The sequence below is a fragment of the Fringilla coelebs genome, assembly GCF_963513975.1.
Source record: "Fringilla coelebs genome assembly, chromosome: 17".
Lineage (NCBI taxonomy): Eukaryota > Metazoa > Chordata > Aves > Passeriformes > Fringillidae > Fringilla > Fringilla coelebs.
Window position 1 is genome coordinate 8,482,648 of NC_140043.1, and position 26,040 is coordinate 8,508,687.

General features: G+C 39.2%; 1 protein-coding gene across 1 annotated transcript; it reads left to right on the top strand.

Annotated features, from left to right (window-relative positions):
• Window positions 1-5,743: 5,743 nt before the first annotated feature.
• DGCR8 (DGCR8 microprocessor complex subunit) lies at window positions 5,744-25,596 on the top strand. The gene is made up of 14 exons (XM_084217104.1): window positions 5,744-5,863; window positions 11,604-12,603; window positions 13,019-13,181; window positions 14,299-14,441; window positions 15,142-15,424; window positions 16,963-17,160; window positions 17,525-17,626; window positions 18,188-18,286; window positions 18,672-18,754; window positions 19,823-19,923; window positions 20,335-20,441; window positions 20,659-20,786; window positions 21,354-21,467; window positions 21,805-25,596. The coding sequence occupies exons 2-14, from the start codon at window positions 11,881-11,883 to the stop codon at window positions 21,886-21,888; spliced, it is 2,328 nt and encodes a 775-aa protein (XP_084073230.1). The 5' UTR covers window positions 5,744-5,863; window positions 11,604-11,880; the 3' UTR covers window positions 21,889-25,596.
• The last annotated feature ends 444 nt before the right edge of the window (window positions 25,597-26,040 follow it).

Below are 26,040 nucleotides of genomic sequence, written 5' to 3' on the forward strand. Positions count from 1 at the left end.
TATGTTGTGGGTATTTCCTAATTCTGTGCTATTGTGTGGTTGTCTTATACAGGTAAGAAATTGGAAAATATTTGAAAGGTAGGAAAGAGCAAAATCAATGCTTCTTTAGGGAAAGGTGGAGCCTCACAAAATTCTACTGGAGGATGGGAATCCATGTTCACTGTGGTAAAGGTCTGGATCCTTGGCAGACCTGAGACTCTGCTGTTACACTGAGTAGAGCCTGCATTAATGTTCTGCTGTACTGGCCCCTGCAGTGGAGGTGCAATTCTCTTATTTCCCTTGTAGTAGCTTAACAAAACACACCTGAACAGAGTACAGGAGGAGTTGGGCCTTTGGAGGTCCTCACTATGTTCAAAGCTTAATTGATATTTGTTGTTACAAATTAAATACGCCAAACTGAATAATTAAGATAAAATATTGATAAGACTTGGAACACAGTTTTGTAATATCATAAGGAAATAAGTAATTTTGGAATGAATCTACGAAATACTAAGCAGTAATAAGGCAATAATTAAAGTATCTCACATTTCAATTTTAGCCTGTAGAACTTAATGCACATTTATGGCTTAGCAAGCATTCCTGTTTATATGGAATATTAGCTAGTAGGAGTTAGTTTTATTTCATTCAGACTGATGTAACAGGACGTGCCTGATGTTCTTCATCTGATTCATTTTCTGCAGAGAAGTCTTGTTGATAGCTTCTGAGGATCTAGGAAATAGTCTTGACTTGGGGAAAATGGAATCAGTACTGCAATCAGCTGGAGAGGCATGAACTGTGAGAATTACAAAACCCATCAGTGTGACTCATGGTGCAAAATGTAGGTTAAGGTGAACAGAGTGAAGAAATGTTGAATATATTTCATAAATTATCTCTGTAACATTGTGTTATCAAGAACTTAGAAGCTGAATGCAAAAAAAGAGTATCATATGGACATGCTTTAAATTTATCATATCTTTTAAAACAGAAAATGTAAGCACTGAACTTATGATCACAGATGAGGGAGAACTATTAAATATTATAATATTAAGCAGGATGACCAAAAATGACAATGCATAAATCACACACAACATGAATGAGAAAAAAAGCAGTGTCTCTGCTGATGCACATTAAATTTTTGTGTCTTTGTACTAGAAAGATAAATGGAGAAAAATAAATGAAAGCTAAATGCAGATTGGAAGATGGAAAAAGGAAGGGGAAAGCAGAGAACACAGAATGATGATGTGGTTTGTGATCCTGTTCTCTTAGAGGCCTCTGAGAATGACAGTGCCTACTAAGGCACTCAGGTGCCTTCCAGCTTCCCTCTGGTGATGCAGGAGCGTTTTCCATCGGTGTCTCACCTGACACACAGAGCCAGCCCTGGTCAGTAACTTGCCAGACTGGCTAAGCACATTGCTTGCTTCTGTTCTGTGTGGAAAACCACATCACTTTTCAGATGTTAATTGACATATATTAAATAATAAACTGGAAAATATGTGGGGCCAGCAGTGTCTCTTCTTGTGGTACAACATTATAATTAGTACTCAATGATTGAGGGTTTTGCCTCTGTTAAAGGAATGTACTCTTCCAAGAAAAAGGTGAATGAGAAAACTTGGGTTTTTTTTCTTTCCCTGTGCTATCTCTGCTGTCAATAGCTGCTCAAAATAACTATGTAAAACCACATCTTAGTCAGATGCATTATCCATCTCCTGTTTCCCATGTCTCACTGGAATGACTGGCATTTAGAGAGGAATTAACTGTCCTCTCAATTACAGATGGGTCTGCATTATCACCCTGGTTTGATTAGTGCCCTTACATGGTTTTCCTGATTGTCCCTGTTTACTGTGCCTTGGCTCACATTTCAGGGCAGCCTCATGTGCCAGGATCTAGGCTGGTTTCAGATGGAACAGAACAGGTAAGTGTGCTTGAGGAATGCACCAAGTGTTCTCCAACAGCTAATGAGTTTAACCTGAGAAAAACTGTCTGAAATGCACCTCATGTGAAGATTTAAATTCTCTGCACCAATTGTTTTGCTGCATAAATCTTCATATGTTGGCCTGTTGTACTCCTAGATGTAGCATGTATAGATGTGTTGTATCACCGTCTTTGCAGTATGGCAGTTGCAAATTTTTCTGTTTTCTGTAGCAATATATTGTGCCAGTCAAGTTTGAGTTCTCTCTTGTTGTAATGTGCACGAGTTTAGACTGGCAAAGCAATCCCGGGATGGCAATTGCATTAAAAACAACCCTAGCTGCACAACTGTGCTTTCAGAACTGTAATTTATTTGGCCTCTGTCAGAGAAAACAAAGGTATTGACATTTATGGTTTTACTTATTTAAGTGCAACTACACCTGGGTTTTTGACAGCCCAAGATTACACTCCTGATTCACATCTGTGTGCTGCCAGCACGGTAGGGAGGAGTCCAGGCTGGGGGGTTGCAGCAGCAGTTTCTTAGCTGTAGTTCACACATAGTGTGTACAGCAAGTCTGCTTTGTTACCCCAGTTTGAGTTACAAACATTATGGTGTATGATGGCTCACAAGAAAAATTACCATGCAACAGCAGCTGGGGAGAGGCCAGAATAGCTGAAGTTAGTTGTCAGTGCAATACCACCACAACTCTGTGAAGTGACTAAGATTGACTTGCAGGGGTGGTTTAACTGGTGGAGATGCACCATGTGCAAACAGCCACGAGACTGCCTCAGAGGATGTTTTTTCTTTTAAGTTTATAAAGAGCAGATAAACATTGCCCATTTCAGCACAGTGTTTTGAACTGTTTGGATGACAGGACCTATAGAAAGCGAAGTTTGAAGACTATGATCTGTCCCAGATAGATATTATTTCTTTTTCTCTAATATTTCCCCTAGATAAATTGAGTGTATTTAGGAATGCAGGATCTTCAGCCATAGGAATAGGTTTGTTCTATGTATGAAGAATAAGTAAAGGAAGCCTCAGTCACTGGAGGATAGCACCAGCCCAGGTACAACTGGTGCAGGTGCAATTGAACAGAACGTTCCTTCTGCATGGCTTGTGCAGCCCAGTTTGTAATGTGAAGGTAACTTGGTCTTGGCCTTATTTTTTCTTACTTTAACTTCCAGATTTCAATGTAAAGCTGTTACTTTTGACCACTTGGCCATCATACCCCTCTTTAAGCAATCCTGTCGTTAGAACAATGTCTGCGTTATTGGGAAAATTCTGCCAGCGGTCTGGAACTTTGGAGAACCATTTGGCTGAAGTATTTCCAACAAGAAAATCAGAAGTCATATGTGATTCTGTAGACAACACAATTTAGATTATGTTAAATCTGTGAATGGCAAGAGCAAGATTAGTAATTCTGTGGTATCCTTGAGCCAAAGAATCTGTCTACTTTGATTATTTTTTGCAACAATCAACCACCTCTTTTGACATTTGAGAACTGATCTGAAATTGCTCATGGGGTCCTTTTGACATCTTTCCATGGCTGTGAAGTGATGTCTGACAGAGATTAGATTGAGGAGAGCAGATTGCAGCAAAAAAAGTGAAAGACAGACATGTAATGTGAGCAAATACCAGTTTACCAATGCCCCAAAAAATGTAAAAAGCTGCAGTACAACTTATTTTACTCAAATAAAAGTAATGAAGGCTGAGCAAAACTTGTCTTGCAGCAGCTTTTGCTGTTGGAGCAGCACAGTATGTGCTGCAGTTACTGACATAGGAAGAATATGAAAAAGCCACTGGCTCCACCTAATTTTCATTCTGATGAATGCAGCCTGTGAACTTTATTGGGAAGCTCATAGTTTTGTCTTTACAGGCTTGATGGCTGTGTTTTGTGTTGACAGCAGTAGTTTCTGTCCAGCCTTCAATGTCTTGTATGTGAAAAATCTCCTTGTCATTAGGAACTGGTTTTTGTTGATAATGACACTTCATGGTACTGTGGTTAATCCTGATTGCACCATGCAGCTGGACCCATACACTTCTAATTCAAAAGTTGAAGATTTTTGTACATGTTTGACAAGTCTTTCATCAGAAGTCCAGGTGGTGAAAATTATCAGGTGAATTTTGCACCTTATTAGAGCAGATGAGATCAGATCAGGTTTAATTCTCCAGGGGTCGCACCAACCTTTTGGTTTAAAAATTTAACCAAAATTTGAGCATTTTTTAAATGAAAACATTATTTTGTTAATGGATTATTATCCTTTTGTTCATAAAAGTTAGAAGTCTATTTCCTTGTAGTGTCAGCGTCTCAAAAAAAAATCAGCTCTTTCACCATTAGTTTAAGACAGTATTACAATTCTCTGAGAACAGATGCACAATGGAAAAATTCAAACTGTTTTGTTTTCATTTTCTAAGCAGGCATTTTGATTCTCCAACTCTATGCAAGAACCTGTGCGTGTGCATCATCTGATCCTAACTGAAGCACTACTGTTCATGTATCTATTAAAAATATAACCTGTTTTCTGAAGTATGTGATCTTACTGCAGAAGTTCATTTCTACAGTCGCACAAATGGCATGCCAATGAGTCACAATACTTGTATTTTGATAGACCCTTTGAGAGGGACAATCGTCTGTCCCAGTGGGAGCAATTTGAGGTGACCTGACACAGCAAATGCCAGCATCAGCTCAAGCAGTTTACTTAATTGTGAGATCTTTTTGCTCAGCTTTAACAGTTGAAGTGTGATGTGAGGGCTGTTTTGCAAACCGGGGGTGTTTATTAAATGCACATTCTGAAGTGTTTTGTTTTAGCATTAATAAAAGCAGTCGTAATTTAAAAATCACTAAAATAATGGCTTGAGTGCAGAAGCCTGTTGTGAGGAATTAAAAATTAGAAACTTTTAGTGGAAACTGTGTTCAGTTTTGAGGGCAGCTTGCAGTGACTTAAAGCAGTTTTGGTAACCTGATCTTTGTGTTGACACAGTACAGTGATGTTGTGTCCAAATTATCACCATATCATTAGATGTGTTGGTGCAGCGAGAACAGCACAAAGATGGAGAGAACTAACAGCAGTCTTCTGAGTAAGCTTTTAAAGTTTTATTTAAATATTAGTTATGTTTCATAGCAGTATTTGGGGACGTGAAAGACATGAGATCAGTGAAATACTGGAAGACTCTCATGTCCTGAAGTCACACATGAAGCAAACACAAACATACTGTTGGTGACAAACCAGGATGCATTATCACAATATTTTGTGTCTGATGTTGGTTTCAAACCAGTGAAGAACAAGAGAAGTGACCATATAAATAAGTATATCAATAAAAGCTCTATATTGCTCACAAGTGATAAAATAATTGAGCAAATTAGGACAGCAAATGTTTACACTTTAGAAGTAATTTTACATAAATAGTGAGATATTTTCAATAATTATTTAATAATCCTGTCTAAACACTGCAGTCAGATTTGGGACTTGTTCTGTGAAGTGCTTGGTACACAGACCAGCAGAAATGGCCATACTTTGATTTATCCTTTTTAGGTAAATCAGCCTTGTAGTAATGCTGTAGTTTTCCTGCTTAGAGATGCAAAACAGCGTTTGCAGGAAAGTCGCTTTTTTTGTGGCGGGTCCCTACAGGGGGAAAAGGCCCGAGCGGCGCCCGGGCCACACAAAGGACCCGCCCGCCCCGCCAGGGCCTGGGCCTGGGCGGGCGGGCGTCTCTCGCATTTCTATTGGCGGAAGGCGGTGACAGGCACGGGAACGGACCAATAGCAGCCGGGATTTCAAATCTGTGACCGCGGATACTGCGCACGCCATTGGCTCGGCGAGCGCGGGGTCCCGCCCGCGGGCAGCGGAGGGGCCCAGCGCAGGCGTTTAAAGATGGCGGCAGCGCGGAGTGTGGGACGGCGATCGTGAGGCGGCCGGACTCGCCCCCACTCGCAGCCCCGGCACAGGAGCGGCGGGGCCACCGGGCATGGCCCAGGTGGGTGCGGGCCCCGCGGGGTGACGGGCAGGGCGGGCCTGCGCGGGCACCAACTCCTCCGCCCCACAGGCCGCAGCGCCAGCGGGCCCGCCGCGCTCTTGCCGCCTGCCCGGAGCGGCCCCCGGGCGCGGAGCCCAGAGGAGCCTCTCCCCGAGCACCGACATCCCATCGCTGCAAGGCGCCGCCCTGCCCGGCGGGTATTGCCGTGCGGCGCTTTCCGTGCGCCCGGCCTGAGCGGCCTCTGCTCAGAGCTGGTGTTTTGTTTTGTTCAGGATTTTTCTTTGGCCGTTTTGTGTTTTCGGGGACTTTTTTTTTCGTTTCCCGCCTACCCCCAGCCACCTCCCTCCTCGGCTCGCCGCGGGATTGTGTTGGGGATTGTGGAAGGGAGGGAATCGCCATGTCTGTGCCCTCGGCCCCTCGTGCTCGGGGCTGATGGGGAGCACCGGCTGCGGCCGTGCCTCCGGTCCGGGCGTGTCTGGGCGAGGGGAGGCCCGGGGGGTTCCGCCGCTCGCAGCCCTTTGTACGGGGCCCGGAGCGTGGCTCGGCTCCGCAGCACAGTCGGGAAGAAAAGGCTCCAACGTGTGTGCGGGCACACAGGGACTTTTTTAGTTCTGCTACGTTGAAGGTAACGTGATGTCTCTGTAACTCTCAGGATTCTTCTTTATGTGTTCTTTCTGTTAATAGCAAATTATCCCCTTCAGCCTCTGAAAGGTTAATTCTCCCAGCTTTCTTCACTTTATTTTTTTTTTTTTTGGTTGGAAACAGTTAGTTCTGTTTTTCCTCCTTTCCTTAGGCTTCGGGTTTGTCTGCAAAGTTTGTTTGCCTGCTGAGACCTGAATACCCAGGCGTTGCTCGACCATAAACTGAACTTGGGTGAACACATTTAATTTCTTTATTCTGTTAGGTTGCGAGTTAGAGGTCTTGGAACTAGATCTTTTGTTTTGTGATTTGAGAGGTTGTTCTGTTTGGGTAATTAAACTTGGGGGCTCCTATTTTTAATTCCCGATGAGAAGTTGGGTCACTAGGCAGCTCCTTTTGATTATCAGGATTGTTTTGCTTTTTTTAGAGAAAGAGAAGGGATTTTGGTTCCTTGTGTCTGTTGTTTTTCTTTTCAAGTAGGAAGCTTACATATGATGGGAAAGGAAGAATATATTTTCTCTTTACTAGGCTCTGATTTTCGCCTTCTGTAAATCAATTTGTTGTCTTACATAATTAATCAAGCCATCTAAACCTTGCCAGAAAACTGCTCAAGCTCTAAAAGCAACTGTTGTTTTGCCATTTCTGAAGATGGCTTTCCAAAATGATGTACTCTGTTTGTTCTGAAATGGAATGAAGTGTTAAGAGCTAGAGAAGTTCTTGAGCCTTGTATTTGCTAGCGATAATGCAGCCGGAGCCCAACAATAACATTATCTTAACTGGCCTTGGTGACCGACTTACACAAAATGGTTGTTTCGTTCAGAATCATTCTACGCTAAAGCTGGTAATGAGAAGAGCTGAGTTATTACATGTAGTATTATCTTAAAGTATATTTTCTTTTGGTACTTTCTGTTCTGGTTTAAAGAAAATAAATCCAGTCTCTTCAGGTTTTGTTTTGGGTTTATGGGGTTTTTTTTTAGCAGTGGTAACAAATAGGGTTAACTTATTTCTAGAGTTGTATGTGTTGAAAAGACACAGTAGGTATAATGAAAAGAAGGTCGATAATTGTGAGTGGGGAATTACTTTGACATGGGTTAATAGATCAGCACCTGAGTTGCCATTTGTGGCTGGAGGATGAGGAGAAGGACTTTGTATTTGGTTAGCAAATGAGGACCGTTTGCTCTGAGCCACTCTTCCTTTTGGGGTCTATTGAATGTGAAGTAAGCGGTCTCTGACACAGTTCCTTTTCAAAAGTGACTTTTTGAAGAAAGGATCTGTGGTATGCTGTTCATTGCTGCAGCTACATGTATTTGTAAAGGAAATAATGTTCTTTATTATATTCATTTCTAGACTGCTGACCTGCTGTAACTGAAAGGAATTTTTCTTTGAGTTTGGGCGATGAGGGTTCCAAATTTTAACATTCTTCGTTTTTTCTGCCTTGAAAAAGGATACCCTTTGCTCTGTGTATTTCTCTCCCATCTCTTTTCTGTCTGATTGTGGGAATGGACAGTGGTACTTACTAAACAAAGTTGGGTTCATTTTTTTCCTTTCTGCATTCAAAGGACTTCTGTAAGACATCCAGGCTAAGATTACTCTACATTCTCTGGGACCTATGCAGTTTGCTACGTTACATTTTTATGCCCCCCCCACCTCCTGTATCTGCATTGTTTAGTTTACTTTGTGGCATGAAACTTTATTAAATGATCAGCTAAAATAAGAGTAAACAGTTTAAAATATGGAAATTCATGTTCTGGTGATCTGCAGAACATGAGCTGTGCACTCACAATTTCAGTGTTTGTACTGCCCAGTGCAGCTGCCAATGGTGTTTTCTCTCTGGAAGGAATACTTATGGAAACTGTTAAGGGAACTTGGTGGAGCCTTGGAGAATATTATTTCAGGGCAATTCAATGAAGGCTGACAATAGAAAATTGACCTATGTTACGCTGGAACTTGGTATGCTGAGTCTTTTTGTGTGTGCCTGTTATGTTCCCTTGTCTAAGGCCCCTTTGGCTGTTTGTAATCTACAAGCTCGTCTAACTCATCCTTTTGCCTTTTCTCCTTTCTGTCTTTTCAAATACCTGGTAGCTCAGTAGTTTTGTTGCTTTGTTTTGGTTTTTTTTTGGTTTTTGTTTTTTCCAGCCCCTGATAGAAGGGGCATATTGTAATGTCAAACTGGCAGGGAAGTAGATGGGAATTGGACCTGTGTTCCATTGCTTCTGCCTTGCTTTTTGTGCCTTACAGGCAGGTATTGTAGTCCACTGGAACTGTACAGCTACTGTTACCTATAATCAAAGGAGAGAAAAAACCCTTGTTTTTTAGTGTTAGAATAGTAACAAACAGACCTTTCTTTGGAAGCTTTCAGGTGTCTGGTCATGATGGGCACACCTGGCCCCAGATTTCTACTATTACAGGGTTAATGAATTAGGGTATAACAGGTACATCCAGGAGATTCAGTTGCCACAGTAACCCATCCCTGGGTCAGCCCCTTGGAGTTGGTCCAAGGGTTCTCTGCCCACTTCTTATTATGTCTTACTGTAGGTCCCCTACTTAGAATAAGACTAAACAATATTCCAGGAATGTATTTAGAAGGTCAGCTTATTGTTCTAAAATCTAAGGGAAAGGGTAGGAAAAGTACCAGAGTTCATTAAGGCGCTATGTAACTACATAATAGTAGTCCAGAGAGCTGCAAATATATGAAAAACGTATAAAAGGCAAAAATCTTTTTGGCATCACTACCGGACTGTTATCTTACCCTAGGGATGTGGCAGGTTCATGGCTAGAAATGGAAAAAGCTCATTTGAACCCATCTTGATGTAGCACTTTTCCTGACCCAGTGTGTGCTGAGGAGCAGACAATCCTGGCTGTGATTTGCGGTTCAGCATTCAGCTGTTCATGGTTTCACAGCCAGCAAGACAGGGAAGACAACAAGAACATAATTGTCACCAGTGCTTGAATAGAATAACAAGATATCTTTCCTGCAAAGAGCAGAGCTGTTGTGTCAGTGAACTACCCAAGCTGGGCAGGTAAAGGTTAAGTTATGTTTTGACATTGGTATTATTAAAACGCTTTAGCCTTGGAGCAGGACAGGTATCAGGGTCTGGAAGTGGCATTCACAATCGTGCTTAGACTTATTTTTGATAAGGCTTTCTTTTTGGACACAGGGGGAAGGAAGGGGAAGGTTTTGCTCTTTCAAATTCTAGAATGCTGACTTCAGTATTCCATTTCTGTGGGAATTCTGCTTGCTCTTTTCAAGAGTCTTTAGAAGACTCTTTTAAGATGGAAAAATTAGATGACTTAGGCATTTAGTTTCCAGGAGTTACTGAACTCAGGCTGTGACTTTTGATTCTTTTCTTCAGAATTAAGACACTAATGATTTACTGTGAATAATTTAATAATTTGTCAATCACTTTTTTTTTACTTTTTAATCTGAAGATGAGGAAATTTATAGACAGATTTATCTATAGGGGTGTTCTCTACATTATACATTCCAGAACCTGTTGAAAGATGAAGGAATTGGTCATTGTATTGAGATCATCTTGGAGGATAGAATGGAATTAGATCTATAGAATTGTCTTACTGTTGAATGAGCCATGTACCAATCTGAGAATTAATGTGTTGGTATCAGAGAAGATGGGATTATTTTAGAGTTCTTACCAGTTCTTTTCCTTAGTAATTTTATAATGCATGTCAAACTCACTGTGTTGGATGTGTCACAATTTTGAGAAGGCTTAAAAAGCCCTACACACATCAAAAAAACACCACAAAATATGAATTCCTCTGCTGCCCCAGCAAAACTTGCTTTGTTGTCATATTAGAGTTTGCTCTATATTATGCTTTCTTCCAGCTTCCAGGTAGGTAACTTCTCTATATTGCTGAATTTTAATTGATCCCATTACAGCTTCTGATTGCCAGCTTTGTGCTTTGCCCCAGTTGGTGTTTGAATATTGCTGTTGGTTTGTTCTGCCTGGTCTGGCATAGAGATACATGAGAGAATTACCCTTGGTTTCTTTAAGTCCCTCATGACAACCCAGACCTTCTGCCCTGTTGCCTTCAATGTTACACAGCAACATGAGAGATCTTGGAGCTTGTCTTTCCAAAAGACTTGGGAAGACCCTCTCTGCTAGCTGGGAGTAATTTAAACAGAGCAGATTCATCCCGCTGGCTGCCTGGGGCAGAGTGGCAGTGCTTCATTTCTAGCTTGTAGGAAGATTTAAGCCTAGTTTGGGCTGCCATGGAGGGACTTGAAGAAACCAAAATCAGCAGGTAAGAAATGATTCTTTTTTTCCCCAGGTGCTTATGGTCCTGCAGAGATGACAAAAGTAAATTGAAGAAGCCATCGTAGACATGGTAGAAATAACCACCTAATGTGAAAAATAAGCCTTAAACAAACATTCCCCATGCCCTGTAAAATTTCCTAGAGGAATTGAATACTTTTTCCAGGTTAAATTCCCTAAAACACTGGCTTCTAAATACCTTCCAAAATTGATTTGAACTTTAAAGCTATGTATCTGAACCTGAATTCCTTGGACATAATGAATAAATAGTTCCATAATAGTGCAAAATACAAGATCAAATGTCTAATATCTGGTTATCTAGAGAGTAATTTTCTGTGATATTTTAGTAAATTGTGAGATTTCAGAAGTAGCTGATAACTTAAATTTTGAAAAGCCATGACCATAGTCTTTAAAATCTTGTTGGTTTTGCAGATTGTCTTAAACTGTAAGCTAATTATCCTTTCTGCTGTGTGGGTAAGTATGGCTTGAATACCATCTTGTTTCACATTATGGGAGAATTTCCCCAAAATGCAGTTTTTAGTCTGCCATGCTTAATGCCCTGCCTGCTAACAAAGCAGAGATAGTCAACTAATTACAAAGGCAACTGTGTTATTAAATTCTTGTGCTGGTGTACAGCTCAAGCAATAAAACCATTCTACTTTTGGCCTCATTCAAGATGGTATCTGGGTACCCTGCTTTTACTGTAAAAGTGTCACTCTTCTACTTGAAATTTATGCTAGAATGAGTGACAGGTTTTCTTTCTGCTTGGGATACTATTTCTGGTTTTTTCCTCTGACAAATTTTTTGTTTTGTTTTGTTTCCTCTTGTAGGTTGAAAGAAGAAAAGGAGACCAGCTTGTCCAGTGAAGATGCACTCTTAGTCTTCAGCTATTTAAGCTGAATGCATTGTGATTTCCAATAATTGAGACAGTGATTCTGAAAGCTGTCTACATTAATGAAAAGAACAATGTAGTCAGCTTAACTGAATCATCAGTGTTGCATATTGAATAGGACATGATAAACCAATCCTGATGGACTTATGCATGTTAGGAATATAGGGATAAACATTTATTAAAGCATTGTTTTTTTAAAAAAAGTAGTTTTAAAGATGGAGAACTATGAAAATGTACCACCCCTCCCTAAAGAACCTGCAAGAGAAATGAATGTGGAGAATCACTCTTGTCGCCCACCTCTCCCGCCCAACGAACAGCCTCCACCGCCTCCCCTGCAAACGTCCAGTGACGCAGAGGTAATGGACGTTGGCTCTGGTGGTGATGGACAGTCAGATACCCCTGCTGGGGACACGCACAGTCTCTGCAGAACACAGCTGCTCACAAAGGGATCTGCCTGCTACAAAAGTCGTCTTATCATAGACCCCAACAGTAGTGACCAAAGCCCCAGAACTGCTCGTCACGCACCGTCAGTTCGAAAGTTCACCCCAGATCTTAAGTTACTGAAGGATGTGAAGATTAGTGTTAGCTTTACAGAAAGCTGCAAAAGCAAAGATAGGAAAGTTCTGTACACTGGAGTTGAGCAGGATTATAAGGCAGATACAGAGTTTGGTATTAATAATGTCAATGGGGATTTGCATGTTTGTCCTTTCGGTGGTAGTAATGGTAAAGCTGCAGGGATAGGGGGTGAAAGTGATGACAAGAAGGAGGATGAAAATGATATTGATCAGGAAAAGAGAGTGGAATTTGCAGTTCTGGATGAGCTAGAAGACTTTACCGACAATTTGATGGAAATAGATGAAGAAGGAGGAGGGTTCACATCTAAAGCAATCGTTCAGAGAGATAAAGTGGATGAAGAAACCTTGAATTTCTCCTATGAGGTAAGTAAATCCACATGTCTTTGCTGGGTAAGAGGTTTCCAAGTGGCTAGGAAAAAATATGCAAAGAAAAAAATCTCTTCTAAAAGTGTGCAGTACATGAGTGAAAACCACAGATTTTTTAGAGACGGACCTTTGGCTGACAAACTGTAAACTGTTTTAGTCAAACTTCTGAGTTGTGTTGCAGCTTCTATAGTTTTTGGTAAAAACAGCCTTTAAAAGTCTTCTCACACAATTGCAGTTCATTTTATTATCACAAGCTTATTTTCTTATTTTTCAGTCTTTTTACTGGAATCATTGGAAATTTCTAGTTTCTCTCTGTGTGGAAGTGCATATAAAAAATGTCTGCTTTCTCTTTGCGAGGGAAAAGGGAGGTTGGTAGGCCCAGAAGGACAGTGTCTGATGAAGTCTCTTTCAGGATGACTTTGATAATGATGTGGATGCTCTGCTGGAAGAGGGTCTTCGAGCACCCAAAACAAGGAGACTAGATAATGAGAAATACGGTGGTGAAAGTGATCACCAGTCTGATGGGGAGACAAGCGTGCAGCCAATGATGACCAAAATTAAAACTGTACTGAAGAGTAAGTTAATGTGCATTTAATAACTGTAGGTCCTGTTCATGGCTCATGTCTGTAGAACCGAAGTGTATCAACAAGCAAAGTGTGAGACAGCAGTTTGTGTGAAATTGTTCATGTGTTGGAGAATTTTATTGTTGGGAGGCTTCTTATTGTGGAGTTAACAGTGAATTTGACTTTTGCTTTTGATCTATTGTACGTAAGAAGAATACATTTTAGTGTGTGGATTTGTGTAAAATAATGAGGTGAAAAAGGGTGATCTAGGGCTTTTGTCTCTGGACATTCTGGCCTTTTTCCTGCTTCAGTTATATAACTTCTGCTGTTGAAATTGCCCCATGAATGCAATCTAGGTTAAATATAATAATTAGAAAAGTCAGTGGTTTACATTTATCCAATTTCATTGTGTTAAAAACTACTAATAAAGAAAAGCTGAGAACAAAAACCCACTTAGAAGAATGTAATGGAAAATATTCTGAATTAGAATAAACATGTACCAGAGGAGTGTTTTACAGCTTCACTGTATTGTGAAATAAAAAACCAAATAACTTTTTGCTTCAAAATTGTCTGGTAACCAGGAAACTTCCAGGATTGCCAGGGAACTTCCAGCAAAGATGAGTAGTCTCTGATTTGTGATTTAGGGAGACATGAGACCTTGGCTTAGTGATGAGCCCTTTGCTGGCTGTTGGGGTCCGTGAATCTGGTGGTATTTCGATGCAAATTTATTCCTGATTGTCAAGTGAAAGATTTTTAACTGAAAATGAAGTTGTTTCTGAAGCAAGTATCACTTTTCCAGTAAATACTTTCCAGTGGTGCTTGTGATAAGTATAAAAAGACTAAAGGAAAGAGAAGTCAGTGATGAAACAAACAAATCAGTCTATATAAAAATTATTCCTGCTATTGCCTTTAGCTGAGAACATCATGGTATCTGTAATTTTGCAGGATTTAGTCTGGGTTAGAGGCATATATCTTGTTATTAAACAACATCTCTCTACAAGACATTGCTAATCTTGTTTCAGTGCCATTTTATTCTTTGGGACAGAAAAAGCAATAAATAAAAACCTGGATTTTATTTCTCTTCTTCTAAGCAGTCTATCCAAGTTTAAAGCCATTATTTGCTTTAAAGGTCGTGGCCGCCCTCCTACAGAGCCTTTGCCAGATGGATGGATCATGACATTCCATAATTCAGGCATTCCTGTATATCTGCACAGAGAATCTAGAGTTGTTACCTGGTCTAGACCTTATTTTTTGGGAACAGGAAGCATAAGGGTGAGAGCTGTCAATTTTTTAAATACTTAACTAAGATTAAAAAATTAGATATATTCCTGAAAGCCATTGAGTATTTTTCTGCTTTGGCAGGCTTGTTTCCAGTGTTTGAGTTTATTTAAAAAAAAAAAAAAAAAAGTATTTTGTGTTTCAAAATCTGGTGTGATTTTTTCTTAGGTGCTTTGTTTTTCTGTTTGGGCAATTAAAGTGAATGAGATTATCTTGTCTGGTGCGTTCACTTTTCTAGTATGGCTGCAAAATTGGGGGTTTATTGCACCATGACATATATCTAGGGATCATTTATTTGTAGCTACAAATTAGTCTGAGCTGTGGCTTGTGGTCCACATTTGCAGAAGTAAGGATATGGCATTTTTGCACCCCAGGAATATGCAGAAATTGGATTTAATGCCATGGGCCTATGCCTCAGGAAAGCTCAATGGATTTTATGAAAACATGCAGTATTTGCGTGAACAGATTGCAGCCTGGAGCTAAACCAGCAGGATTGTGTCAGTGTCACCCAGTGTGAAGGTCCCCCAGGAGTGGCCCTGCTCAGCTCTTGAGTAGAATGACTTTACTGACCAAAGAGGAGCTTGAGCCTAGGCTGGATACAAATACCTTCCATCTTGCTTGCATCTTTTGGGTTTGAGTTTTGCTTTTGGTGACCTTGAGATACTAAAACCTTCTGTATTATTTATATTTGCAGAAACATGATCCTCCCCTTAGTAGCATTCCCTGCTTTCATTACAAAAAAATGAAGGAAAATGAGGAAAGGGAGCAAAACAATGACATAACCCCAAATGGGGAAGTATCGCCTGTAAAGCATCTAGATAAATCCTCAGAACTGGACTGCCAAGCAGAAGAACCAGATTCCACTGCTGCTGATTCTGGGCCTTTAGATGACAAAGATCCCTCTGGGGGAGATGCAGCACAAGGAGCTTTGGGACAAGTTAAGGCCAAAGTTGAAGTATGTAAAGATGAATCTGTAGGTATGTATGGGAAGTAGAGTCTTTTTTTGACTTGAGTTGGGGTAATGGCATTTGGGAAATTTTATTCCAGACTTGGCTACTGAATTAGAATCTTTCCTGAAGCCCTGAGAGTCCACATGGAAAGGTTTTACACAAAAATAGTGAACATCTTGGTAGTTTAGTTCTGTCGACTTTATCTCAATATAAGAATCAGTTATGGTAGTGTGTTCATTTGCTGTTGTCAAATGTGTTCATGTGACTTCCTCTAGTAGGCTTTTCTATGCACTCTCTATTGGCTGAGTTGTATCTATTTTCAGGATGATCTGTTAAGATAAATGATGTGCGAATACAGAAATATAGTTTAACTACAAGTCTAGCAGACTAAGTCATGCAAATATAATTGCACTCATACAGAGGGGTGTGATGCTTCTTTATTTTATTTATACAAAACTGATAGCCTCTACACAAAAAGTTGTCTAAAGACATCCTGCCAAAAGCACCCAGCAGAGAGAGAGGAACTTGAAGGGGAAGCTCATGTGTTGCTTATAGCATCTTAGCACATCTGCATACCCAAGTATCCCATCCGTGTAAATTTCTGCTGCTCAGAGCATTGGTATGGGTCGTTGGCTGCCATTTGTCTTTGTAGTGCTCAGACATAAAACTTGTCCTTGTCATCGTGTGTGTCGTGTCCAGTCCAAAAACCATGCCAAAAGATGTAAAAAAACCCAAACCCAAATCATCAGTATTTAGCTGAGACTTCAAGCCAGTAAGCACTTAGTGTTCTACATGAAGTTCACCTGTCTATCTCTCTCTTTAAATAGGATCTGTTGTGTATTACTGAAAAAGATACTGAGTGATCGAGTATAAGCGTGACTTGCATTTGGAATTCCTTGTGGAAGGAAACAATACCAGCAGCTTGCTTTTGTTTGTTTACATATGTGGATGCTACTCTTTATTTTTGCTGATTATATTTGTAGACTATCCTATAAAGGAGAAGCAGCTGTACTGAAAGGGGGCAGTCTCTTAGTATCCTATCTGTGAATTTAGTGTGTTAAATTCTGCATTGAGGCTGCAGATACCCATGGAGTTTATGGAACATCACTGTACAGTGTTTCATGGTACACTGCATAATTGGTAGGCAGCAGCAGTTGGGTTTGGCTTCAGGGAAGTGAGGCTGAAAGCACAACTACTGTACCCACTGTGTACCTTGCTTCAGGTAAAGGGAAGGGGATTAGATGTTCAAGCAGACCAGTTACTGGTGTTTTGTTTCAAATTGTGTTGGGTATTAATGCTGGTTAGGGATTAGTAAAATTATCAAGTGACAGAATAAAATGGTGTTTTGTTTTATTTTGTTTTCTGGTTTGCACTAACATTTTGCATCTAATCTAATTTAATATAATAGGAGAACTTAAAAGTACTTCTGTTAGTCCAAAACAGCATCTTTAACATTTTGCTCCAAGTCTAAGAAAATAATTACAGCTCGTTTACATCAGTGAAACAGAGAACTTACCGCTTGTTCAGTGGTGAAGCAGAGAGAGTAACTTGGTTGTGTTTCTCAGATCTGGAAGATTTTAGACGCTACCTGGAAAAGCGTTTTGACTTTGAACAAGTGACTGTGAAGAAGTTCCGCACCTGGGCCGAGCGGCGCCAGTTCAACCGCGAGATGAAGCGCAAGCAGGCGGAGTCCGAGCGGCCCATCCTGCCGGCCAACCAGAAACTCATCACCCTGTCTGTGCAGGATGCACCTATAAAGAAAGGTGAGCTGGCCTAGCTCCAGTTCAGTTAGGCTGTGTTGAAGACTAATTGCAGCTCTAAGTTTGACTGAAAATAAAAAAAAAAATCCTGTAATAAGTCCCCTTAATTCCTGATCCAGTATTGTGTTCTTTGACCCGTCGTATATTGCATAGGAAAGGAAAAATACTGTCACAATGTACTTCCTGTTCAAAAGACTAATTTCTAAACAAAAATATTTTTGTATAAGGTTACAGTCCTGGTAAGTAATGACCACCTTCAACTCTTGTTACTGCTGAGTGTTGCTCAGTATTGATTTCTTTGCAACAGAAATTCTTTCAGAGACTGGAACTAATGAGCTTTCTTCCCTTCTTCCTGTCTGTTTTGCAGAGTTTGTCATTAATCCCAATGGGAAGTCTGAAGTTTGCATCCTGCATGAATATATGCAACGAGTCCTTAAGGTTCGCCCTGTTTACAATTTCTTTGAATGTGGTAAGTCTGTTTCCTGAAGTCTGTTTCCTTTCCTTAAAGACCACCTGGTCTTGATGCTTAATCAAGAATCCAAAGATGTTGCATACATGAAAAACCTGGAATCAGGTTAATATTGGGGGTTTTTTCCCTAAGTGATATCATGTATGCTCCATTAATTCTTGCTTTTCCTGTTTGTTTGGGGTTTTTTGAGGGTACCTTATAAATATTCAGAATTTTGCTATTCCTGTATATGCAGTATATTATACAACTGAAATTTCTATATCAGAGTGTGTAGCTCTTTTATTCACACCATGATGCAAAAAATTCGGAATTAGTCTTTGGGTTGTGGCGGATTACCAGCGGTCTCTTAAAATATTTTAAGTTCTTTATCTGGAAGAATGAAGTATATGGTGGTAAGTCTGTTAATGGAAAACTGTTAGTTAAACAATTTTTCAGTTTTCATGAAGAATAAACCATTTTCATCCCTCTTGAAGCTGAAATGAAGAAAACAAATATTGATGGTGGTGGTATTTTACGAATGTCAGGAGTTCCAAAAAGCTTTCTCTACTTCTCCATTTCCAGAGAACCCAAGTGAACCTTTTGGAGCCTCAGTGATTATTGATGGAGTAACCTATGGGGCAGGAACTGCCAGCAGCAAAAAACTTGCCAAGAATAAAGCTGGTAACTCATGTTTCTTTCTCAGTACCAACTGCTGAATTGTTTCTGTTTGTTTTTTTTACCATTCTGGGGTTCCAAGGGCTGTAGTGATTCAGTATTGGGGTTTGGCTGTAATAACTTGGGGGTGATAGTAACGCTTTAATTTTTGGTCTTAAAGGCTCTATGTTGCCTCTAAAATGAGACTAGAATATTTTTCCTTTTGTAGGCGCTTTTAAAAAGTAGTTGTTTCTTATTTTAATTAGTTATCAAGCTGAACTAGTAGAACTTTTTTTCACTTAAAGAGTGTAAATGAATAAATTTCTTACCAGAAGAAAATGCCTGACAATTTTTAGATGAGATGTTTTTGTTTAAAATAAATCTAATCAAGATGTTTAATCACTTTCTGCAGCTCGAGCTACACTGGAAATCCTTATTCCTGACTTTGTTAAACAGACCTCTGAGGAGAAGCCCAAAGACAGTCAAGAACTTGAGGTACTGAGCTCATGCTTCCTGGCTGGCATCCTTTGAGTTTGTTTTTAAAACATTGCAAATTTAATATCAGGTTACTGAAAATTAGTAACATTGTTTTCTCAGTCAAATGGAAATGTAAAATCCTCCATTTAGAGCAAGACTTAGGGCACAGAGAATACTTTTTTTTCTATTGGAATAGATCAGAAAATTCATTCTGATGCAGAGAACTGGTTCTTTAGTGACCAACAGGTCACTGAACACCTGAGGCACCAGGCTGCCTGTACTGCCCTGCCCAGAGTCCTCTGGTTGATGCCAGGAAATGTTCAGAGCTAGGTGCTGTTTGGTTCTGTGTGATCATCTTAGGACACCACTTAAGAAGTGCTCAGGCTTCTGAGATGTTTTTATTGCCACACAGTCAAATCCCATAGTTTGGGCAGTGACATTTGAGACAATCAAAGGAAAAAAATGCTTAAGAGGAGAGTTGTGGTATTATCTCAGGTACTAGGAGAATTAAATAGCTCGTTGGTCAGTGATACCATCAGTAAGGAGTAAAGGAAAAATCAGTGATCAGCCTGAAAGGAATGTTTTCTAAAATGAAGTAATATACAGGAGTTGTTTGTACCCGTACTTTAACTTAGAACTGTATTGTATGCCCTGCACTACTGAAATGGTCATTAAGGAAGTGCAGACAATTTTTTCCATTCTTTTAAAATAAAATACCAAATATGCCAATAGCTCTTCTGTTCTCTTTTAGTAAACCACAGCATTTTGGTAAATAGAGTTTCATAATTTGCTAAAATAACCTTATCCTGAGAGAGAAATGTTGATAAAGCATTCATAAGATTGTCATTTTTATGTACATATTGAATGTAAGATTGGAGTTAAAATTTCTCTCTGCAAATGTTTGATTAGGTGTGACAGTTTTAATGGTGTTGCTTTTAACCCATTAGTGATTTAAAAACACCTTTTAAAGTACTAAGCACAGAGAAACAGAATTGGTTTAATGTAGCAAAGGAGAAATTAGGTTTAAGGACAATATTAGGGTTTTACTTGCACAAAGCACAGTAACCCTTTTCAATTCCTTTGCAGTATTTTAACCATATCAGTATTGAGGACTCACGGGTATATGAACTCACCAGTAAAGCTGGACTCTTGTCTCCATATCAGATTCTCCATGAGTGCCTTAAAAGGTGAGGCTGCAGCGTGGGCACCTCTGTGTGGTGTGAGGTGTTGGCTCAGGACCCATTGCTGGTGATTGTCAGTGACCCTGCCTGAGCTGCTGAGCTCCCTGGGCCTGAGAGATATGTGGGGGGGGCTGACCTGGTTCATGCTGAGTCCTCTTTAATTCACATTTGTTGTTGTGCCTCTTTGGAGATCAGGATGTAGTTGTTGGACAAATGAATTTTGTTTTCTCTCATACAGGGTTGCTTTTTCGTTTAACTCAAGTTGCTGATGTAAAAAAAATCTCTTTATTAATTAATGTATTGACATTTATTATTAATAGATCTAATTTCATTGCAATGGCTGTCCAAGATGATAACTGCAACCATTTCACTTGTAGTTTCACTTAGTATGTGATCTTGATTGTGTTTGTGCTTAAGAAACCACGGAATGGGTGATACATCCATAAAGTTTGAAGTGATTCCTGGGAAAAATCAGAAGAGTGAATATGTTATGACTTGTGGCAAGCACACAGTGCGAGGCTGGTGTAAGTACAATAATTGGTGTGATGTGTGACTCTCCTCTTCCTCTCTTCCTGTTCTCCTTTGCTGTCCATTCTGAGGGTGCTTGTTCAGCCACCAAGCCTGTTGCGTGCTTGTCATGCTCTTCTCTGGTATCTCAGTTTTGACTAACTCAAGTGCATATTTGTGGCTATCATCACATAATGTGCTGGTATTGACACACTTTCATGGTTATTTTTACAGGCAAAAATAAAAGAGTAGGGAAGCAATTGGCTTCTCAGAAAATCCTTCAGCTACTGCATCCACATGTGAAAAATTGGGGCTCTCTCTTGCGAATGTATGGCAGAGAGAACAGCAAGCTGGTTAAACAGGTGAGCAGGCCTTTGTTTGACTATAACCTAGCCTGTGGCTGGAGTTTTGCTTCTGGATTTGTAAATTAGGTTACAACAAAACTTTAAGGTGCCTGGATTTCACTGACAGTAATAATTGTGTTAATCCTTCATCTCCCATGTCAAAATTGAAGAACCTATTTAACTAACTCATGGAAGTAGATGTTTGTAGGGAGATACAATGTAAGAAATTAAAGGTGGTATAGAAAGTAATCTTACCCCTAAGGGAGTTGCAGCTGAGCCAGTTATTTGAGATTAGGAACAGAGGCCTGACTTTAACAGGCCTCAGCTGTAGCCAGTAAGAAGAGTGTTGTAAAAGAGTGGAGTGATTGGTTGAGAGGGAACTGGAGTCAGTTGGCTACTGTAAGAAGAAGGAAGAGTCAGTGCTTATGGAACCTTAGCAATATAATAGCAACAGATGTTCCTACTTAAGCAAGTGAACTACCTACACACTAAACTACAGAAATACAACAGACTAAACTTTGCTCCACATTAATTTTTTTCCATAAAAAAAGTTGATCAGTTGTTGCTCATGATTCTATTGAATAGGAAACCTCTGATAGAAGTGTGATAGAACTTCAGCAGTATGCCAAAAAGAACAAGCCAAATCTGCACATCCTGAACAAGTTACAGGAAGAAATGAAAAAACTGGCACAGGAAAGAGTGAGTGTATATTCTCATGTATTTACAAACTGCATGAATGCCACGGGTCATGTGTACCAATGATCAGGGGTTTTTGCTTATTTTACACAGTATTTGAAGTAAAGAGAGCTCTTCAAAATTTGATAGGGGGTCTGCTTCTGGGGAGATTATAATGCTGTCTTTTAAACTGGCTCATAACTTGATTGTACCTACTTCTCTACATTTATTTTTAACATTAGCCCTAGTTAGCCTCTTGGAACAACTGACATAATTTTGCTAAAATGGTTCAGAATTTTAACTGTTTTATGATTCTGTTCTCTTTATGACTGTGTGGTGGGGGCTGTTTTGTATTTTTTAGGAGGAAACCCGAAAGAAACCCAAGATGACAATAGTGGAATCAGCTCAACCTGGTAGTGAACCTCTCTGTACTGTTGATGTTTAATGAGAAAATGTGCAAGTGGGGAGCAATAACACAAATGGAGGAACTAGATTTTCAACAATTATTTAAAAATTGTTTGCTGCAGAATGCAAGATAACTTTTAAAATCCAAGCTGCTTCAGTTATGCATTGTTCGTTTTGCATCATCAGGGCAATATTACTTTTTCCTAGTTTCTTTTTCTTTGTTTCTTTTTTCCTTGTTTAATACCTCTGAGATATGTACGCTTAAAAATTGATCATAAAGATCTCTACTGGGGCAAATGCACAGAGGACAGGCATGTTCACACAGGATAAAACCAATCAAGCACTTTCTCCTGGAAAGCCATCCATGTTGTTTGGAATGGATGTATTTTAAGTATGAATTCAGAATATCTATGTACAGGTTGAAGCTGATATTATATATATACACATGCATATATATGTATATATAAAAGAAGTATATGTACATCTTCTTGTATGAACATGCCTAGAACTATTTTTGTGAAAAGTTTTGTTGCATTTCAGCACATAATAATATGCACTGATAAGACACTTTGGTGACAAATACAGGAAAGTGATGAGCAATGTTTCTAATGCCATAGGATTAGGCCAGTAACGCTGTTTCTTTTTGTCTTGTTTCTTGTCTCCTGCCAGGCTTAGTTATTTGAGATTAGAGGATGCAGATTTTGTTATTACTTGAAAAGAACAAGAATACCTGGTAGTGTTAAGAGTAACAGGTTGGAGATTCAAAATTACTGGGGTTTATTTTAAATGAAAAGAGCCTGTGTTAGTTTATAGATCAGTTGAACAGGGAAAATATGGCCCCACTTCTATGATTAAAATAAAAACTGTAATTTGAAAGGCTGTTTTCAAAGCTTGGAGCCAAAATGCAGCTGATGATGGTTGATAGTCTGAAAATATTTTGCCAATGACTTTCCACTCCCTTTTCCCAGCAATAAAACAATTTCTTATTTGTTTGGTGTCAGATTGCATCTGACTTGATCAGTTAAGTCCTAATTAATTTGCACCATAAAAGCAAAGACTTTAGAAGAAAAATCAACACGACCCCTAAGTTTGACTGCAGCAATTTAAATTTTTTAACAAGTTTTTGTTTTTACTTTTTTAATTACATTTTTAGTTTTTAAAGAAAGTGTGTAACTTCTGCAATGAAAATTAGAATGTAGATTTGGAATATGACATAGAGTAATAAGTAGAATGAGACCATAACCGGTTATACTCGTAAAGAAGAAAACCACAAATATGCAACTACTCTAAAATACAATCCTGGCAAACAGGCAGTACTCACTGTGTCATATGAGGCTTTATTAAGCCAAGCACAAAAGAAAGAGTGTGGCTGTGTGAAAGCACTGCTTCATGGGCTTCGTTCTTCACACAGGGTTCACTGGGTGACTGCAGGAACTCTTCTCTTGCAACCATTTTTTGGTTTGGTCTAAAGAATAGAGCGAAAGCCAGGCTGGTGGCAGGGCTGTAGTGACTTATCCAGGAGCTGCACTGCTCCATTTTTACACTCCTGCTCCTGTTGGGAATGAAAGGTCAGTTCTCTGTACCTGCTGCAGCTCCTGGTACTTACATTGACAGGGATCTGGGAGCTTGAGGGTTTTTTCCTTTTGTTTTGTTTTTATTCTGATTTTGGTGTGGTTTTGTTTTTTAATTTACCATGTTACATAGAGAGTGCTGCATTATATTGAATTTAGTGCCTACTGGATTTTAAAAATGTTGGCATCAGTATTGTAAGACCTCCTTTTAACATCACACATCATACATTACTTTGGAAATATGTGGATTTTAATTTATATTACGAACTAGTGTTCTCTGATGTATTGCATATAATGTTAGAGGTTAAACAGGAGGAGTCATGGAGTTTTACCTCTTTCTGTGTTTAAGTGATATGCTTGGAGGTCTCTGCAAATATGAATCCACCCATTTTTTATTATTATATTTAGCTTTTTAGTTCCATGAGTTGTAATCCTGTTACAACAGGATACGGGTAGTTGGAAGACAATATATAAACTATTATTTAAAGAAGTGGCCTGTCTGAAAAAAAAACCTACAAAAAAACACTGCCTCTGCTTTTTTTTTGTATAGCTTTAATAAATCTCCATCTTTTGAAGGGTATATAATATTGGTGCAGTAGTGACAAGCAGTGATTGCTGTTTGTCTCTTTTCATTGTTTTTATTGGAACTTTTCTGTTTTCATAAAGACAGGGCTTTTATCTTCTATGCCTAAATGTATTACTCTTAGATAGGTTTTATTTCAGCTTGTGTTTTCAGCAGAAAAATCTGTACTTGGATGGCACTGTAAAAGACAAATCACCCTTGTAGATCTTTTTATTTTTCTGAAATCAGAATGTTAATGCATTTGCAGGTCACCTGCAGAATATCCATAGATGCCTCACTTACTAATTTGTTTTCATTAATTTTAAGAGGATTGCTGTATTACCTCAGTCTGCCACTATCAGAATCACAAGGTGACCATTGCCCTTAATTAAAACATCCAGAGATTTCATTGTGAACCAAAGCCTAGAACGTATATTATGCATTCTAAACAAAAACAAACATAAAAAGATGGTATTAGACCTTGCTGCAGCCTTTAACTGGAGAGATGTCCAGAAAATAGCGCAATAACTGCTGGAACAAACAACGTAACTGCTGTTTATGTCATTGTGAAGTATTCTTGTGTTTTAATGTTTACTATTGTTTGGAGTGTAACAGTCTTGCATTTGCACATAAGCACGAGCTGCTGTGATAGAGGATAGACCATTGCATTAACTTCAGCTTCTGCATGAACACTTACAGTGTGATTCAAGATGTATCCTAAACTTGTCTTGTAACTCTTGTGTGTTTTCTAGGTAATCGGCTGTAAAGGTTTAGATCTGATTGTATGAATGCATAAAACTGCTGCTTTTGTCACTGATACTTGTTATTTATCCCTTCTATATCCAGGGGAAGATGGGTATTTTTATAGGGATGGAGTGTATTTTTAAGAACTGTTCCATCCTTTGGGGATTAGACAGATTTTGCTTTGCATATTATGTGCTTCTCGACAAAAGTGTGGTATATTGACTTTAAGGATTAAATTCGTGTGCATTCAAATCTTCATGGTACTGACGGAAAACTTACTGTGACTAGTCAGATGCTACCTACTGAAACACCAGTCATCAGCTTTTTAAAACATATTTATTAGACAAAACTGAATTAGTTGGGTACTCAGAACTTTGGAAAGACTATTATGCATAAACTTAACTGTTGTATGTAAACTTCCATTCTCCTGTGATGCTGTTAGGCTTTATACAAATAATATTTGCAACGTCCAAGTATTTAAAAGCATCATGATTATCTTATTAATTCACTAAACTGTACTTTGGTTCTGGAGTGAAATTCAGGAAGTGATAGCCTCCTAACTTTGTGGGAAGAAATGTGAAGTGCAAGAAGCCATGCTGTTATTAACCAAATAAAATTATCGGTGACAGTATTTCAATGTGTATCTGAGAACATGGGAAAACAAAACAAAGTTCATCCTTATTGCCCCAGCAGGTAACAATGGTTGCTGTTTTGAGTTGTGTTGGGTGCAGTTGCTTGGTGCCAGTGCTAAATTGGTACAACTATAAAGCCTCATTTTCACTGAGCCTCTGCTTGCTTTTTTTCTGCACAATCATGTAATCCTCTGTGTTCGGTCTTTGAGTACTACATGTGTATTTTTCAGACAATTAGTTTCGAGCAATAAAGTTTGATATTATAAAATGTGCCAGTGTGATCAGTATTATGATAGTGTAAGCATATATAGAGAAAGGAACTCTCATTCTTCAAATCCTCTAGGTATCTTTAAAGGGAAATTAGATCAGTGCAGCCTCATCGATTATGGAAATACTGAATTATGTTTTCAGTGAGGAATTGAATGTATACATGGTTAAAGACGTGGAATGAAATGAAGTTACCTTTGTTTGAATTGAGATTTGTATTTTTACTTAAACTGTGGCAAGATTGGAAATGTTACAACTCAAAGTGCTGGTTTTGGGTGCAGGTACCAAACCCTGGAAAGGTGTAGTATCAGCACAGCATGGGCAGTAGGAGAATTCTTTTGTTGTTGATAGGCCATATTAAATGTACATTAGAAGTTGAGATTTAGGATGGTCACTCCTTCTACCAGTGTTGCTGT